Raw genomic sequence first — 18724 nt, 5'->3', positions numbered from 1 at the left:
ACTGTAATCTTAGTTACCCAGGAGGCGGAGATCTGAGGATGGAGGTTTGAAGCCAGCTGGGGCAGAAAAGTTCATGAGATTTTTGTCTCCAATGAACCACCAAAAAAAAAAAAATGGAAATGGAGCTATGGCTCAAACGGTAGAGCATCATCAGCTTTGAGGAAAAAAAGCTCAGGGTCAGCATCTGGGCTGTGATTTCAAGCCCCATGGTCAGCATACCAAAAAAAAAGAGAGAGGATTGAAGGCAAGAGTTCAAGCCCAAGTACTAATGCATACAAGAGAGAGGGGGGAGGGAGAGAGAGAGAGAGAGAGAGAGAGAGAGAGAGAAAGGAGAAAGCCAGCTGCTGGTGGCTCACACCTGTAATCCGAGCTACTCAGGAGGCTGAGATCTGAGGATTGTGGTTCAAAGCCAACCCAGGCAGGAAAGTCCATGAGACTCAACTCCATGTGGCTCAAATAGTAGAGCACTCGCCTTGAGCTGAAATGCTGAGGGACAGCGCCCAGGCCCAGAGTTCAAGCCCCAGGACAAAAAAAAAAAGTAAAACGTATCACTAGCTTCCCCAAATACCATCTTTCTCACAGACCCAAGAATACATGCAGTAAGCACCTAGATTTCAAGTACAAATGATACAAATGACACTAAGAATGCAGAAGTTCACACCCAGAGAACTGTAAAGATGCTGAGAACACACACACACACAGAGCAATCAGTGCCAGGAGAGAGGCACAGAAAGGCCCCAGCTTTCATCACAGCCTCACACACGGAGCCGGACACGTGCTGGAGACGCACACCCTGAAATGATCGTGTCAGCCAGGCCACAGGCTGCCGGGCCCCCGACGCTGCACACACATCACACGCACAGCACAGAGGATACCTGCCCAGTTACAGCTGAGACAAGCCTGTGGAGATGCGGGAAGTGGGGTGCCCTCCCCCACCCCACCCTGCCCTGGTCCCCACAGGTCCCTCGAGGGGGCAGGAAGACTTAGCTGGCCGGGGCCGCTTCCTGTCATGCCGGACAGGAAGCCCAGGCTCCACCCGGAACCCAAGCTCCCCCCCCACAACTTCCCCCAAAGCCCCTGGCTGATGCCCGCAGAGGTGGAACAGGGGTGCGGCCAGGAGGGAGCAGGGGGGCACCCTGAACCCCCTGCCCTGCGGTCAGCCCGTGCAGGCGGGCAGGGCAGGCGTGTCCTGACTGGGTCAGGGCCAGGCCACCCAGAGGGCTTGGGGTGCAGGGGGGAGGGGGGCAGGGCAGGGGGCACACGGCCAACACGGGTGCTGAGCCCGCCCTGCTTTGCCCAGCACCCTCACCCCTGCCAACGGAACCTCACTGCAGGAGTCGGACAAAGCCAGTATTCCTGCTCTTAAGGCCTGAACGGACCTCAAGACTTCTGAGGGAGGGGGGGGTGTTCCTACAAACTGCTAAATATGGGCCCCTGGAGTGTAATGGGGGCCCTCAGGGTGACTGGAGACCTCAAGGGTTGAAGGGAGCCCCAGGGTCTCATGGAGACGCTCAGGGTGACGCTCAGCATGGCCAGCTGTGGGGCCATGTGGGGCTCCCTAGGCAGGGACAGAAGGGTGAGAGCTGTCAGACAGTGCGCAGGACCGGCCTCAGCCTCGGTCTGGGACTGTGACATGTGTCAGCTCCGTGGGTGGCGTGGGTGGGGCTCTGGCAGGTCACACGGTGACCATGACCCATGGAGGATGTTTGTGTAAGTGCGGGGCGGGGGCTAGGGGGCCTCATTTCCTGACGGGGCTCTGACGCTCTGCTATGTGTCTGTGTGACACGGCCTGGAGCCATGTCTGGTGCGAAGTGACCCTATGGAATCTATTTGTGTGGCTCCTTTGACTGGTGTCATGTCCTAACAGAGTTTGCTGCGGGGCTGGGCTGTGTTTATGGGATGGGGTGACGCTGTGTCTGTTTATATCTGTGGGACTGTGACTGCACACAGTCCACTTATCCTGGGATATACCGCTATCCAGGTGTCTATCAAGGCGAGGTTGTGTGTGTGTGTGTGTGTGTGTGTGTGTGTGTGTGTGTGTGTGTGTGTGTGTGTGTGTGTGTGTGTGTGTGTGTGTGTGTGTGTGTGTGTGTGTGTGTGTGTGTGTGTGTCCAAGTCTCAGCCTCAGTGGTTTCTGCACACACAAGGCTGGTGACAAAGGCAGCCCCACCGCCACTCATACCCCGCCCATTGTGGCTCCCAGACAGGAAGAGACTGAGGGAGGGGGTGGCAGGACCCTCTCTCACCCCAACCCACTGCTGCCAATGGCCCTCAGGCCCCCAGGCCCAGTCTCTCTGCCCCCTTTCACAGACGATCCCTGCACCAGGAAGACATGGAGGGGCTTGGGAAAGGCAGGGGGAGGGAGGAAGTGAAAGCTGGGTGGAGAGGAAGCTGAGAGGCCCAGAAAGAGGAAGCAGGGGAGAAGTCATCAGCGGGTCTCCACAACCGTCCACCCCTTGGGTGGATCAACTCACTCCCCCTTGTTCACAGGCCTGCCGTAGCTCCCATGTCCCACCAAGCTCCCATGGCCTAGGGGAGGGCTTACATACACAGACCCTGAGTTCAAATCCTAGCTCTGCCCCTTAGTAGCTCTGTGAGCTTCACAAAGTAACTTAAACTCTCTGTGCTTGACTTTTTTTTGCCAGTCCTGGGGCTTAAACTTCCCTGGAATCTCTTTAGCTCAAGCCTAACATTCTACCACTTGAGCCACAGCTCCACTTCTAGCCTTTTAGTTGGTTCACTAGAAATTAGAGAGTCTCATGGATATTCCTACCCAGGCTGGCTTTGAACCACCAATCCTCAGATCTCAGCCTCTTGAGTAGCTAAGATTTCAGGCATGAGCCACCAGGACCCGGCTAAGCTTCTGCCAGAAAAGCCTCTTCTCAATTCTGCTAAAGCAGTGACCACGAGCAGTTATGTCGATGGAAGAACCTGGCTGGAATCCAGTGTAACTTTATTTATGAAATCAGCCAGTGAGCCGGGGCTGGCCCCAGGCTGCACTTGGCCCAGCCACGCTCAGTGGCTGTGGGAAGAGTGCGGTGAGCTAGAACCACACACCTGGCATGTGGATTGTTATTACTTTCCGGCCAGTGAGCATTCCCATCTGACTCAGCCCCCAACACCCTTCTCTTGCTCACATCTCCCAGCCACGCCAGCCTCTTGCCCCTCCCAGAGCTGGTCCTCACTTCCGGTCTTGGCTTTTTTTTTTTTTAAGTCAAGGCATGGCTAGACAGGCAGGCCTACCATTTGAGCAACACTCTAGTCGTTTTTAGCGTTTTTTTTTCCTATCACAGTATCTTCGGTTTGTTTTTAGACCGTAATCCTCTTACTTAATCTTTCCTCCGCATCTAGGATAACAGGCATGGAATTACCGTGCTCAGCTTTCTCACTGAGAAGGAAGACTCTCAATTTTTTTTTTTTTTTTGGCTTGGCCTCCAACTGTGATCCTCCCTCTCAATCACCTCTGGAGAAAGTGGGATTACAGGCATGAGTCACCACACTCCATTCTGGTCTTTCCTTTTGCTAGTCTATCAGGAACAACCCCTCCCCAGTCACCCCTAGGCAGCTGGCCTTTTTGGTTTCCTTAAGTCTCCTGACACTTCCTCCCAGCAATCCTCTCTACCCTCACTAACCAGCCCTCTCTGTCACTGCTTCCTACTATTTATCCCTGAACCATTATATTTTGCTGTCTCTCTCCCCGAAAGTAGATTCCTAGTCGACTGGAACGCTGGATGTCTTTTCTTTTTCTGTCTTTCTTTGGGACAGAGTTTCGACCATGTAACCCAGACTGTCCTGGAATTCCCTCAGCAGCTCCCTCATCTTTTGAATTTATAATCCTCCTGCCTCAGCCTCCTGAGTGCTGGGATTATAAGCGTATATCACGGAGCCTGGCTCCTTAGTTTCTTTTCCTCACTCGGGAGATGGGGTGGTCTGACTCTGTTGCCTCGGTTGTTGCTAAGATGACGCAGGAATTCCTTGACAGAAGGCACTTAGCTGGGTAAGCAGATCTAATTAAGGTTCATCATCCTGGCCCCTGCCTGTGCCTACAGGGGTGTAAGTGATGGGCAGATGAATGGGGGAGAGGAGAGAGACCTGATGCCTGCCCAATGACATGGAGACCACCATCAGTCCTCTTTCACCTTTAATGGGCCCCCCCAGGTGGACTTGGGGCACAGGTGTCCTTTTAAATACAGTCCCTGGGCATGGCAGGGGCATGGCGTGGGGGTGGTGGGCGGAGCCGGGCCTGCCGGGGTGGGGCATGGATGGGGGGGAGCCAGGCTGGGAGGGCGGGGTCAGGCCTGGTGGGCGGGGCTAGCTGCACTTGCAGGAGCGCACGATCATGTTGGACAGTTGCTCCACCTTGGGCTTGCGACCCACGTAGTACACAATGGGCAGCGGCTCCAGCACCTGAGGCACACAGCATGGCGAGGCGGACGCACCCGGGTTATGCTGGTTGTACAGGGCCAGGACCTGTGGGGGAGAGGGGAGGATTCCAGGGCGCAGGCGTCACGGAGAGGGCACAGGTCGGGGTGCAGAGGGGCCCCCCTGAAGGACACCTCTTACCCCCACGTCCCCATCTCTCTGTCTGTCCTCTTCACTGCTTGTCTCTCAGTGTCTTTCAACATATTGTTGTTTTTTTTGCCAGTCCTGGGGTTTGAACTCAGGGCCTGGGCACTGTCCCCGAGTCTCTTTGCATACAAGGCTAGCACTCTACCACTTTGAGCCATGGTACCACTTCCAGCTTTTTCTGAGGAGTTTATTGGAGATAAGAGTCTCACCAACCTTCCTGCCCGAGCTGGCTTTGAACTGTGATCCTGAGATCTCAGCCTCCTGAGTTGCTAAGATTACAGCTTTTTTTTTTTTTTTTGTCAGTCATGGGGCTTGAACTCTGGGCCTGGGCGCTGTCCCTCAGCTCTTCAGCTCCAGGCGAGCGCTCTACCATTTGAGCCACAGCACCACTTTCGGTTTTCTGGTGGTTAATTGGAGATAAGAGTCCCATGGACTATCCTGTCTGGGCTGGCTTTGAACCGTGATCCTCAGATCTCAGCCTCCTGAGTAGCTAGGGTTACAGGCATGAGCCACCAGCCCCTGGGCCCCAACTTTCTTAAGATTCATTCCAAGATCCAAACATTCCAACACAGACTTTCAATACTCCATGATTACCAGTGAGCCACCAGCACCCAGCTACAGCTGTCATTATCGCTGCCTGTTTCCCCAGCCCTCTGTGTCTCCCCATTTATCTCCTCATCTCTGCCTGTCTCTCATCTGTCTCCCCTATCCCATCTCTCTGTCTCCCCCATCTCTGTCTCTTCCCGTTCCATCTCTCCATCTCTTCCCTACCCCACCAGCTTATCTGGTTGGTATTACCCCCTTTTCTCTCTCCTCTTCCTTAGTGTCCCTTTGCCTGCCCTTGAGGGGTGAGGCCAGACCCACCTTGCTGTACTGTGAGTCCAGGCTCCAGATGTAAGGGCAAGGGCCCAGGCAGAAGTTGGCATGGTAGCCCTTGGGCTCATGGATCCACTTCCAGCCCAGATCCTTACGGAAGTCAATGTACAGCTGCCGGACACAACAGTTCTTCTCAGTGGAGCTGTGGGCAAGAGGAACATGGTCAGGAGCTGGCAAAGGCCAAATCCTACCTCCCTCACCTGTGTGTCTCCCCTTTTCATTCTACCTCCACAAGAATCACAGTTGCAAAGGGCTGCACGCCAGTGGCTCACACCTGTAATCCTAGCTACTCAAGAGGCTGAGATTGAGCGCTAGCCTTGAGCTGAAGAGCTGAGGGACAGTGCCAGGCCCAGAGTTCAGGCCCCACGACTGGATCGGGAAAAAAAAAAAAGGCTGAGATTCTAGGATCATGGTTTGAAGCCAGCCTTGGCAGGAAAATCTGTGATTTTATATATATATATATATAAATTTGCCAGTCCTGGGCTTGAACTCAGGGCCTGGGAACTGTTGCTGAACTTCTTTTGCTCAAGACTTGGCACTCTACCACTTGAGCCATGGCACCACTTCAGGCTTTTTCTGTGAATGTGGTACTGAGAAATGATTGAGTCCAGTCGTTGGCCCTGAACTCTGGGCCTGGGCGCTGTCCCTCAGCTCTTCAGCTCAAGGCTAGCGCTCTACCACTTGAGCCACAGTGCCACTTCCGGCTTTTTTCTTTTTGCATATGTGGTGCTGAGGAATCGAACCCAGGGCCTCATGCATGCAAGTCAAGCACTCTACCACTGAGCTACCTTCCCAGCCCTTGGTACTGAGAAATGAAACCCAGGGCTTCATGCATGCTAGACAAGCACTCTGTGAGAGATTATACATATTATATATTATATATATTTATTTTTGTCAGTTATGGGGCTTGAACTCTGGTCCTTGGCATTGTCCCTCAGCTCTTCAGCTCAAGGCTAGTGCTCTACCACTTGAGACACAGCACCACTTCTGGTTTTCTAGTGGTTATTTGGAAATAAGAATCTCACGAACTTTCCTGCCTGGGCTGGCTTTGAACCTTGATCCTCAGGTCTCAGCCTCCTGAGGAGGTAGGATTATAGGCATGAGCCACAGATACCCAGCTCCCTGTGTTAATTTTTCCTCCAATTAACCACCAAAAAGCCAGGAGTGGAGCTGAAGTGGTAGAGTGCTAGCCTTGACCAAAAAAGCTCAGGGACAGCACCCTGGCCCTGAGTTCAAGCCCCAGGACCAGTGCATGCACACACAAGCACTCACACATGTGCGTGCACATGCGCAAACACACACACACACACTCAAAAGCAGCAGCAATGAGTAGTGATCATCATCAACCAGAATTAAGCCCCTTGCTGAGACCATTACAATACACAAAAGACATCGCAATCAATCACATGAAGGAGTAATAACGTAGCTCCATGTGTGCTGGTTTTGTGGGACACATGTTTGCTGAATGAATAAAAATACCTTCCCAGGCCACAGGCTGTAGCTTGTCATGTCATGTTCTGCACTCCATTCCACTCATGGCAAATGCCAAGTCCCTGCCAGAAGCCTCAAGGTGCTACCGCAGCTGGCTGATCTCAGCTTCTTCTCCAATCAACTCCCACTTCAGACCGGCCACATCGGCTTCCGGTCTGTGCCTTAAATCCAGTCCCATCGCAGGGCCTTTCCGCTTCCTGTTTCTTTGCCTGGCCTACTCAGCTGCCACTCTGGCTGGTGCTTTCACTTCATGGCTCAAAGGCTTGTCACTCGGAGCCTTACAGCTAGGCCTGGCCTGCCATAGGCACTCCAAAAATATTAATGACACAAAGGAAGATCATTTCTTCAGGCATCATTTCTTCATTTCTTTCTGAGCTCTCCTAGCCAATGTGTCAATCCCACTGATGGTTAAATCCACTCGGTGGAATATGGCACTGCAGTTGTGAGAAACTATGGGACTGTTCCTGTGTGAAATGGAGTGAAATCCGGGTAACTGTCACGCTGCATGGATCATGGAAACCTACTGAATTGCTTTTTCTGTCTTTCAGACTGTCCAGACTAAAAACAGTTTAATCAGAATAGGAAAAGTAAACAATTCTCAAGATCCATTGCTTTCTGTCTCCTTCCTCTGACTTATTTTCCTTCTTATCATCCTCTGTTGGATTATTAGGCTATCTGCTTTCCTTCTGAACACAGGAAATTCTATTTTGTCTCCAAATGCCTGGCACACAGTAGGTAATCACCAAATGTGGAATACATAAGTCAATAAAATATGTTTGTTTGTTTGTTTTTGAAGTCCTAGAGCTTGAACTCAGGGCCTGGGCACCGTCCTTGCTCTTCTTTTGCTCAAGGCTAGCATTCAACCACTTGAGCCACAGCAGCACTTCTGGCTTTTTCTGTTTATGTGGTACTGAGGACTCAAACCCAGGGCTTCATGCATGCTAGGCAAGCACTCTACCACTAAGCCACATTCCCAGCCCATTACATGTATTTTAAAAACACCAGTGGGGGGCTGGGAAGGTGGCTCAGTGGTAGAATGCTTGCCTTGTATGCTTGAGGCCCTGGGTTCGATTCCTTAACTCCACATAAGCAAAAAAAGAGAAAAAAGCCGCAAGTGGCACTGTGGCTCAAGTGGTAGAGTGCTAGCCTTGAGCTGAAGAGCTGAGGGGCAGCGCCCAGGCCCAGAGTTCAGGCCCCACGACCGGACCCAAAAAAAAAAATAAGTAAATAAAAAATAAAAACACCAGTGTGAGCTAGGAGGTTGGCTCAGTGGTAGAGTGCTTGCCTTGCATGCATGAAGCCCTGGGTTTGATTCCTCAGCACCACATAAACAGAAAAAGCCAGAAGTGGCGCTGTGGCTCAAAAGGTAGAGCACTAGCCTTGGGCTGAAGAGCTGAAAGACAGTGCCCAGGCCCAAAGTTCAGGCCCCACAACCGACCCAAAAAGAAAAATAAATAAATAAATAAAATGAAAACACCAGTGGCTCATGCCAGTAATCCCAGCTACTCAGGAGACTGAGATATGAGGATCCTGGTTGAAAGCCAACTTGAGAAGGAATTATCTCTAAATAATCATCGAAAAGCTGGCAGTGGAGCTGTGACTCAAATGGTAGAGCACCAGCACGGAGTGAAACTCTCCAGGATTTTACTTTCCAGGATTACGACTTGCCAACTACTGATGATGATGATGGCATTCTGGAATTCCTCTCTTTTAATCCTGCCTTCCAACGTTCTTCAGTTTCTAGCCCATCACCCTGGAGGCCGGGCCTGCCAACTTGCTGAAGATTCATTCCAAGATTCAAACATTCTAACAGACTTTCAACACTCCATGATTACCCGCATTTGGCATTCCCCACCTCCACTCTTTGTATATGCTCCAGCCCAGGATCCCACCATTCCTAACCCAATCAACACTCAGGACTCCTATCAGTTATCTCTGGAGACTGCAGAAATCCAAGGGTCCACTTATGCTTTTTTTTTTGTCTGTAGTGGGGCTTGAACTCAGGGACTAGGCGCTGTACCTGGACTCTTTTGCTCATGGCTAGCACTCTACCACTTTGAGCTACAGTGCCACTTCCAGCTTCTGAGTAGTTCATTGGAGATAAGAGTCACAAGGGACTTTTCTGAGTGGACTGGCAGAATCCTCAGATCTCAACCTCAGATCTCAACCTCTTAAGTAGCTAAGATTGTAGGTGTAAACCACCAATGCCTGGATTTTGTGTGTGTGTGTGTGTGTGCCAATCCTGGAGCTTGAATTCAGGGCTTTGGTCCAGTCCTTGAACTTTTTTTTTTTTTTTTGTCGGTCATGGGGCTTGAACTCTGGGCTTGGGTGCTGTCCTTGTGCTCTTCAGCTCAAGGCCAGTGCTCTACCGCTTGAGCCACAGAGCCACTTCCGGTTTTCTTGTGATTTATTGGAGATAAGAGTCTCACGGACTTTCCTTCCCGGGCTGGCTTTGAACCGTGATCCTCAGATCTCAGCCTCCTAAGTAGCTAGGATTACAGGCACTGGCACCTGGCTTGAGCTTTTTTTTCTTTTTTTTTGGGGGGGGGGTCTGGTCATGGGGCCTGAACTCTGGGCCTGGGCACTGTCCCTCAGCTCTTCAGCTCAAGGCTAGAATGCTACCACTTGAGCCACAGCGCCACTTCCAGCTTTTTTCTTTTTGCTTATGTGGTGCTGAGGAATTGAACCCAGGGCCTCATGCTTGCAAGGCAAGCACTCTACCACTGAGCCACCTTCTCAGCCCCATTTTCTTTCTTTTTTTCTCTCAAGGCTAGTGGCTCATACCTGTAATACTAGCAACTCAGGAAGCTGAGATCTGAGAATCACATTTTAAAGCCAAACTGGGTAAGAAGTCTGTGAGACTTTTATCTTCAACTAACCTCCCAAAAGCTGGAAGTGAAGGTGTGGTTCAAGTAGTAGAGGGCCAGCCTTAAATGAAAAAGCTGAGGGACAGTGCAAAGGCCCTGAGTTTAAGTCCCATTACTGATGTGCATGTGTGTACACACTGCACTTGCACATGCACGCATGTATATGCATGCACACATGCGCGCACGCACGCACACACACACACACACACACACACACACACACACACACACACACACACACACACACCATGAGATTCTAATCTCCCATTAATAACAGAAAAAGCCAGAAGTAGTGCTGTAGCTCAAGAGGTAGAGTGCTAGTTTAGGGACAGTGCTCAGGCCTAGAGTTCAAGGCCCAGGACTGGCAGGGGAAAAAAAAGCCAGAAGTGGAGTTTGGCTCAAATGGTAGAGTGCTACTTTTGAGCAAAAAAGCTTGAGGAGGCTGGGGTGCTGGTGACTCAGGCCTATAATCCTAGCTACTTAGAAGGCTAAGATCTAAGGATCATGGTTCAAAATCTAGAAGTGGAGCTATAACTCAAAATGGTAGAGTGCTAGCCTTGAGCAAAAGAGTTCAGGAATAAACGCCCAGGCACTAAGTTCAAGCCCTAGAACCGGCACCCAAAAAATTTTGTTTTTCTGTTCACAGTACTTGGGATTGAATCCAGGACTTTATGGATATACTAGGCAAACAATTTACCAGTTGTGCCATGACCCCAACCCAACATTGAATATGTGCATGCTAGAATCCCAGCATTCTAGAACACCAACTGCTAACCCTGTAAGGATCCAACAAGAAGCAGAGTGCCTGTCATCCTGGCTACTCAAGAGCCTGAGATCTGAGGATTGCAAGTTCAAAGTCAGCCTAGGCAGGAAAGTCCATGAGACTCTTCTCTCCAATTAACTAGCAAAAGGCCAGAAGTGGATATATGGCTCAAGTGGAAGAGTGTTAGCCTTGAGGGAAAAAAAAATTCCATGAGTTCACATCACAGTATTGATACAAAAAAGGAAAGAACAAATCCAATAAAACACCTGTCCAACCCTTCCTGCCCAGCCAGCTCAACAGCCTCTGATTCCAACACTCCAGCAAGAAAACAGCCTGATCTCCACAGCATAGCAGCCCTGGCCCCACACCCCAGCATTTTAGAACTGAAAACTTTTCCCCAAACCCCCTTCTAAGCCCACGGAGATTAGCTCAATTCAACACACGCAGACAAGCCCGGTGCTGGTGGCTCATGCCTTTCATCCTAGCTACTCAGGAGGCTGAGATCTGAGGATCAAGCCTCTTATCTCCAATGAACTAGTAGAGTACTAGCATTGAGTGGAAAAAGGGATAGCACCTAGGCCCTGAGTTCAAGTCCTACAACTAGGGGAAAAAAAAAAAAAAGACACACAGACAGCAGGCGTCCAGGCTGAAGGCTGCGCACTCACCTGAAGCAGTAGTTGGTGTCCAGAGCTCGGCGGTGGCGGGAGCTGTGCAGCGGCTGAGCCCGCTCCAGAGGGGTGGCCATGAGGAGCAGGAAGGGCCGGTTCAGGTCATGAATGGGTCCCAGGTCCCCTCGACGCTTGGAAGTTACTCCTGCTTGGGTTTGGGAGTCAGTGGGTCAGGCACACACATGTGCCCATGCACATACATGCACACACAGACACATACAAGGAGGGATGTTCAGTAGGCAGGTAGCTAATGAGGTCTCACAAACGTGTGTGCACAGTGCACACATGTGTATTGCATAGTGTGCATACATGTACACACATTTATGCATGTGCAGGTACACAAGCATGTATGTTCACGCGAGCACGCACACACATAAGCAACATACATGGACACGCACATGTGCAGTTGTACATACGTGTATGCACATGTACATACTTGCACATGTGTGTTCGTGCATGCCCATGTGTCGGTGTGCACACACGAGTGTATGTGGATGTATGTGCACCCATCGCACACATGTGGACTCATGCACGTGGACATGCATGTGGAGGTCAGCCTCACCGTTGATGTCCACGTGGAGTATGTTATCTTTGTTGTCACATGAGCAGTGGGCGCTGAAGCGAAATCCCTCTATTGAATCTGTGGGAGAGGAGAAGGGAAGACAGTCTGAGGATACAGCTCACCCAGCCTGAGGGGAGAGGGAGGAAGGAGCCCCGAGGGTTTGCTCCTTCCCTGCAGTTTTTTTTCTTTGTCATATCTGAACATGGCCTTGAACTCATGGCCTGGGCACTGTCCCTGAGCTCTTTTGGTCAAGGCTAGCATCTACAGTTTGAGTCACAGCTCCACTTCCAGTCTGGGGGTGGTTGATGGGACATAAGAGTCTCATGGATTTCCTGCCCAGGCTGGCTTTGACCCATAATCCTCAGATCTCAGCCTCCTGAATAGTTAGGATGTATAGGCGTGAGCCACCGGCAAGCTTTATTTGTTTTGTTCTTTTGCTTTGCAATACTAGAGTTTGAACTCACAGCCTCATACTTGCTAGGCAGGCACTCTGTCACTTGAGCCATGCCCTTGGCCTGGTTCTTTGTTAGTTAATTGGAGATATGAGTTCATGGACTTTTCTGCCTTGAGCTGGCTTTGGACCAAAGATCCTCAGAGCTCCGCTTCCCAAGTAGCTAGGATTACAGGTGTGAGCCACCAATGCCCTTCTGGAGGGGCCTGTTTTGAGTAGCGTGTGTGTGTGTGTGTGTGTGTGTGTGTGTGTGTGTGTGTGTGTGTGTGTGTGTGTGTGTGTGTGTGTGTGTGTGTGTGTGTGTGTGTGTGTGTGTGTGTGTGTGTGTATAAAAAGCCAGACATAGCTTTTTTTAAATAGACACTTTTTTTTTTGGAGGGGGAGGCAGTTGTGAGGCGTGAACTCAGGGCCTGGGCCCTGTCCCTGAGCTCTTTTGCTCAAGGCTAGCACTCTAACACTTTGAGCCACAGCTCCACTTCCCAGACATAGCTTTTTGACACCAGCAATGGGTGTGCAGGGGTGTTAGACAAGGGCACCTCAGGATGAACTAGAGGCCAGCCCCATTAACAGGTTGACAGAATAAGGAATCTCACCTCCGTGGCTCAACCACTGTCGCACAACTCCAGTGACATCAAAAGACAGCCACTCAGGGGAATCCGTGGAGGTCAGCAGCCGGTTGCTGACGTAACGCCAGGAATTGTTGCTGTACTTCTGGAGGACCATATAACCGGGTGGGGGGAAAAATAGGAGAGTGATATCATTATATCCCCACAGACACTGACTGCACCCTAATTCTATCAGCTCTCCCAAAGGAGCTTCTACCTTCACCCCCAACATCCAAAAGGAAAGGCACAGAAAGAGTCTAGAGCACTGATGGCTCTCACTTATAATCCTAGCTACTCAGGAGGCTGAGATCTGAGGATCAAGGCTCAAAGTCAGCTTGCGCAGGAAAGTGCATGAGACTCTTATCTCCAATTAATCACTAGAAAACCGGAAGTGGCACTGTGGCTCAAAGTGGTAGAGTGCTTGCCTTGAACTGAAGAGCTCAGGGACCAGAGTTCAAGCCCAGAGTCTAGGCCCAGAGTTCAAGCCCCATGAAGGATAAAAGGGGGGAAAAAAAGAAAGAGCCCAAGGCTATACTGTCTCTCTCTGAAGTCCACCTCAGTTTCTTCCCTTGTGAGAGAATTCTGGGCTTTGTGCAGTTTGGCCTGCCCCTTCCCCACAGCCACCATTGCTCACTCTAGGGGTTGCTGCACATGGGGTTCCACAACTTTCTAAGGATTTTAGTTACAAGGTATTTGAGAGCTGGTACCCGTGGCTCACACCTATCATCCAAGCTACCACCCCTTGGGTTATTTTTCAGGTAAGACCTCAAGTTTTTGCCTTGGTTGGTCTCAAACAGCAATCCTCTGGGCTCTCTGCCTCCTTTGTATCTGGAATGACAAGTGTGCACCACCATACCCAACTTCAGTGTCTGAAAGTTGTTTTGGGTCCAGTCATGGGGCCTGAACTCTGGGCCTGGGCGCTGTCCCTCAGCTCTTCAGCTCAAGGCTAGCATTCTACCACTTGAGCCACAGAGCCACTTCCGGCTTTTTTCTTTTTGCTTATGTGGTGCTGAGGAATGGAACCCAGGGCCTCAGGCATGCAAGGCAAGCGCTCTACCACTGAGCCACCTTCCCAGCCCCCAGTGTCTGAAAGTTGTAAAGAGCTCCAGGATTCAATGTCTGCACCCTTCTATCCTTGTAGGCCAGATATCTATGAAGACCCTGCGGCCTGCCAGCAACCCCGTGGCCAGAGCTGAGTGGTCCATACCACACCTCCCAGGCTCTTGGCTTCACCTGGTAGAGTTCCACATGCTGCTCCACACTTGACTTGAGCCTCTGCAATCTCAGCTCTGCCCGGGAAAGCAACAAGGGGTCAGGCACCGCTTCCCGAAGTTCTGATGTGTTGAAGAACATATATACACTGTGTCCGACGTTTTGAGTATTTCGATAGATTTCTAAGAAGGAGGAGTACAGAGAAGAAGAGAGCGAGAGGTTGGCAGGGATGAAGAGAGAAGACACACCTCATGTCTGGGGGGAGGGATTCTGGAGCTGAAGGGCATGCCTTGGGGGCGGGGCTTCTCTCCTCCAGATGTAGATGTGTGTGTGTGTGTGTGTGTGTGTGTGTGTGTGTGTGTGTGTGTGTGGTGTGTGTGGTGTGTGTGTGTGTGTGCCAATACTGCAGCTAGAACTCATAGCCTTAAGCTCCTGACTTTTCCACTCAAGGCTGCCACTTTACCACTTGAACCATACCCATACCTCCCCTTATGGCTTTTTGGTAGTTCGTTGGAGATTCGAATCTGAAGGACTTTCCTGCCTAGGCTGGCTTCAAACTATCATCTTCAGATCTCAGCCTTTTGAGTAGCTGGGAGGACAGGTGTGAGCCACCAGCATCTGGCATTGTTTCTTCCTCTGTAGAATGCAGTCTTGCCCATTCTTCTCTCCCAAAAAACATCATGTGTCCCCCACGGAGGCTCTTCTGCCTACTCCCAGCTTTTCCAGGGCTTTGCACCTCTGATGTAAATTAAATGGCAGAGAAAGGGGTAAGATAGGGCAGGGCAGAGCATCAGCACTGGTATTCTCTAGGACCTCTTCAGCTTCTCAGCTGTGTGATGCTGGGCACTATATCCCCCATCTCTGAACCTGGGCTCTCCTAACTGAAGTAGGGCGTGGCTTGCAGCTAGTTGGTGCTGGTGGCTCTCGCCTGTAATCCTAGCTATTCAGGAAGCTGAGATCTGGAGATCAAGGCCCAAAGGTAGCTTAGGCAGAAATGTCTGTCAGACCCTTCTCGCCAATTAGTCACCAAAAAAAATTAGCCAGAAGTGGAGCCATGGCTCAAGTGGTAGAGTGCCAGACTTGAGTGAGAAAGCTCAGGGATAGTACCCAGGTCTTGAGCTCAAGTTACAGTACCAGTATGGGTGTACACACACACACACACACACACACACACACACACACACACACACACACACACTGTTTTTCTAGTCCAGGGAAAACTTGAGGTTGGAAATAAAGGGACAGGCTGTGAGCTCCAGTATCAACTGTGGTAGTTGTTTAGGGCCTCCTGAAGTGTGTGTGTGTGTGTGTGTGTGTGTGTGTGTGTGTGTGTGTGTGTGTGAAGGTAGCAGGGAATCTGATGAAGGATGGAGGGCAAAAGCTCCCATGGCCCCCCTACCCTCCTTCCCCTAACCACCTCCCACACCATCCCCCAAGACCTATTCTGGGTCCAGTGGTTATCCAGAAAACCCAAAGGGAAAGGAAAGCCCTGGCTGGGGGTGACAGATAGGGAGAGAAGGGAGGCCAGGAAGGGTTGGGGTGCAGTAGAGGAAGAGGTCTACTAAGATGAGGGAGGCAGGATGGGAGGATAAAGATGGCAGAGATGGGGGAAGCAGACACCAGAAGATCCACATATGAGCTGAGAGACAACTAAGAGGAAAAATCAAGTGGGAAAAATAGAAAAAGTCGCAGGGAATAAAAAGGATCGGAGCCAAGCCCCTGGTGGCTCACACCTGTAATCCTAGCTACCCAGGAGGCTGAGATCTGAGGATCACGGTTCAAAGCCAGCCTGGGCTTAGGAAAGTCTGTGAGACTTTTGTCTCCAATGAAACACCAGAAAACCAGAAGTGGCACTGTGGTTCAAGTGGTAGAGCACTAGCCTTGAACTGAGGAGCTCATGGACAGCACCCAGGCTCAGAGTTCAAGCCTCACAACTGACCAAAAAAAAAAGTTACAAGCTCTATGTATATAACGAAAAAAAGGAAGCAAGTGGGGCTGTCATTTGAAGTCACAAAGTGGGTGCGGAAGGACACCCCAAAGGGAGGGAGAAAGTGAAACTAAGAGGAACTGAGAGACGCGGGGTCCAGAGTGGGTGCTGAAGGGGCGTGGCCCCGCGTTGGCCCCGCCCCCGCGCCGCAGGGGCGTGGTCCCGCGTTAGCCCCGCCCTGGCTGGGTGAGGCTGGCGGCGAGGAAGGCGCTGCTGGGCGAGGGCGGGGCCGGACCTGCCCCGTCTCGCCCCAGGCTCCGCACGCGGGATCCCCGCCTCCTCGGGGCACGGGAAGGAAAGGGAGGGGAGGAAGGCCAGGCCGCCGGGCGCTGGGGTTTCCCCAGCCTCCCCCCCCCAGAGGAACTGGGACTTCGGGGGTTCAGGTTGCTCCGCGGGGGTCCTTCCAAGGCTCTCCTCGGAAGCGCGGGCTCCGCCCTCGCGCGTGGCACCCACGTGGGGGGGCCCTACGAATTCGGGTTTTTTTTCCCCCCCAGCTTCCTCTTCAGAGTTCTCTCTCTCTCACACACACACACACCCCACGTTTTACCCCGGGGCCTCACTCCCTTCTTGGGGCGACAGGCACTGGCCGCTGGGCCTGGATGGCACAGGATCCCCCCTTTTCCCACGCCTGACTCCCCCTTTTCTCCCAACCCCAGTGCTCGAGATGTCCTGGGGGCTCGCTTCCTCCCGGCTGGGCGCTCTCGATTCTTCTGTCCCGTCTACTCGCAGCACCCCAATACCTCTCCGTGTACCCCTTCTTTTGGGAGCGGTCCCTCCTGCACCTCTGCCCTAACGACCTGGCTAGCCTGTCCTCCCATATTTATCACCTCACCCCACCCCAAACCACGACGCCCCCCTCCAGGCGCGCGCGCGCGCGCGCGCACACACACACACACACACACACACCACGTGTTCCTGGCGCCCTCTGGGCTCTTCCTGGAACTCCTGGGGTACACTGCACCCCAGTTCCCCAGTCCTCCCCATCCCAGCTCCGCGTCACACTCTCTTCTTTCTTAACCATCAAAAGCTAGGTCTTTGCTTCCCCAGGCTCCCCTCCCACTCCCTCTTACCGAGGAACCTCAGGAACCCGGCACTCCAGCGTACCTCAAAGAGGGGGCCCTGCCCCACTCATGCACCCCCACTGCTTCTCTAATGAGGGGCTGTCCCCCGCGCCCCGCGACCCTGCGCTCTGCTCTAGACCTTCTCCATTATCTCCTCCCCATCGCCAGACGCCTGAAGGTCTGGGGTTCAGCGCCATCCGCTTTTCCCCCCCTCCCGCCCCGCCAGTCCACACACAGACACACACACGTCCCGGCGCCCCCAGCCGGCTCCCTGGGCCGGTGGCTTCCTCCCGGTGACCCCCGCAGGCCCCCGGGGTGCTCACGGTTCTGGCTGTCCAGCATGAGCACGCGCGTGACCTCCTTGGCGTAGTAGTCCGTCTCGGGCTCGGGCTCGGGCTCGGCGCCCTCGCCGGCCACCCGGTCGCGGGTGCTGTTGTAGAGCGCGAGCACGGCGTCGGGCAGCGGGCCGGGCGGCGCGTCCCCCGGGCTCGGCGGGCTGGCCAGCCGGAGCTTGGACAAGATCTGGCCGCGGATGGCCTCGATGCGCTTCCGCTTCACCAGCTCCATGTCGATGGTCTTGCAGGTGGACAGTGCCGCGGCCGGCCGGCCCGGCGTCAGCACCAGGAGCCACGGCAGCGGCAGCAGCAGCAGCAGCGGCAGCAGCCGCAGCCCCGAGGGCGGCATGGAGGAGGCGGCGCCCCCACGGCACGGCCGGGGGCGCGGCGGGCTGGGCGGGGACCCCCGGGGCCGAGCTGAGAATCCCCGGCTCGGAGGAAAGCCGCCGGGGTCTCGCGGAGGAGGTCCGGACCCGGGCTTTCGGTCTGCGAGCTGGGGGCGAGGGCGGGTGCCCGAGGGCGGGTGGTCTGGAAAGGGGGAGCAGCGGCAGGTCTGACGTCGATCCGCCGGGTCTCCGGGAGAGCCGAGGGTCCCGAGGTGCGGGGTGCCGGGCTCCGGGCGGCGTGCTGGGGGTGCGCCCCGGGGCTGGGGTGAAGTCTTGGCGGGAGGCGGCCTTGGCGGCTCCGGGGGCGCTGGTGTCCGGAACGGGGGTGCCCGGGGAGCGCCGTGTCGGGGGTCAGGGCCGGAGCCGGTGATCGGGGGGCGCCCCGGGCCCCCAGGTCCCGCGTCCTCGGGGGTGGGGCGGGGTGGGAGGCAGCCCGGTGCCAAGCGGTCCCCGCGCGTCTCCGGCTCCCAGCGGCAGCGGAAAAGTCTCAAAACTTTTTTTCTCTCTCTCTCGTCTTCTCCCAGCCCGCCGGTCCCTCCTCCCGCCCCTCCTCCCGCTCCCCGCGGCGGCGGCGGCGGCGGCGCTGCGGCCTCCGGGCTCCTTCCTCCGCTCCCGGGCGGAGGCCGGCCCCCGCGGGCGGCTCAGAGCCCGGGGGTGCCCCGAGGGGCGTCCCCCGCCTCCGCCCCGGCCGGGGGCCCTGGCTGTCTGGTGGCTCCGCGGCGGGAGGCGGAGGGGGCCGGTCCGAGTCGCGAAGGGCGGCGGCGGCTGGGACCGGCGGCGGCGGCGGCGGCGGGGGGTTTTGAAGCCGTCCCGGCCCCACCCAGGAAGCGCGCGGGGCGGGGAGCGGCCCCGGGGGGGGCGGGGGGCTCCGAGGGGGTCCCCGCGGCCCCG

The 18724-nt window shown here is 54.0% G+C and overlaps 1 protein-coding gene across 2 annotated transcripts; it reads right to left on the bottom strand.

Moving 5' to 3' along the window:
• Positions 1–4128: 4128 nt before the first annotated feature.
• LOC138811181 (transforming growth factor beta-1 proprotein) lies at positions 4129–18621 on the bottom strand. Of its 2 annotated transcripts, none has more exons than XM_069998854.1 (7): positions 17436–18621; positions 14086–14246; positions 12841–12958; positions 11797–11874; positions 11232–11382; positions 5434–5587; positions 4129–4470 (listed from the first exon to the last, which is right to left on the bottom strand). In XM_069998854.1, exons 1-7 carry the CDS (start codon positions 17794–17796, stop codon positions 4312–4314), a joined length of 1182 nt encoding a protein of 393 aa, XP_069854955.1. In that variant the 5' UTR covers positions 17797–18621; the 3' UTR covers positions 4129–4311. The 2 variants fall into 2 exon arrangements, with proteins under 2 accessions (XP_069854955.1, XP_069854954.1); XM_069998853.1 differs by having other exon boundaries at positions 11232–11379; positions 17436–18462.
• Positions 18622–18724: the final 103 nt, after the last annotated feature.

Source organism: Dipodomys merriami, unplaced genomic scaffold (assembly GCF_024711535.1).
Source record: "Dipodomys merriami isolate MVZ:Mamm:240054 unplaced genomic scaffold, mDipMer1.0.p SCAF_52, whole genome shotgun sequence".
NCBI classification, from domain to species: Eukaryota; Metazoa; Chordata; class Mammalia; order Rodentia; family Heteromyidae; genus Dipodomys; species Dipodomys merriami.
This window is presented reverse-complemented; position numbering and strand designations above follow the sequence as displayed.

Bases quoted from the DNA above. Each gene is read 5' to 3' on its own strand.
- LOC138811181 (XM_069998854.1), bottom strand. From the start codon at position 17,796: ATGCCGCCCTCGGGGCTGCGGCTGCTGCCGCTGCTGCTGCTGCTGCCG. The intron at 11,875-12,840 runs GTGAGATTCCTT...CCTCTCCCACAG, and splicing joins ACAGTGGTTGAGCCACGGAG to ATTCAATAGAGGGATTTCGC. The intron at 11,383-11,796 runs GTGAGGCTGACC...CCCAAACCCAAG, and splicing joins ACTCCACGTGGACATCAACG to CAGGAGTAACTTCCAAGCGT.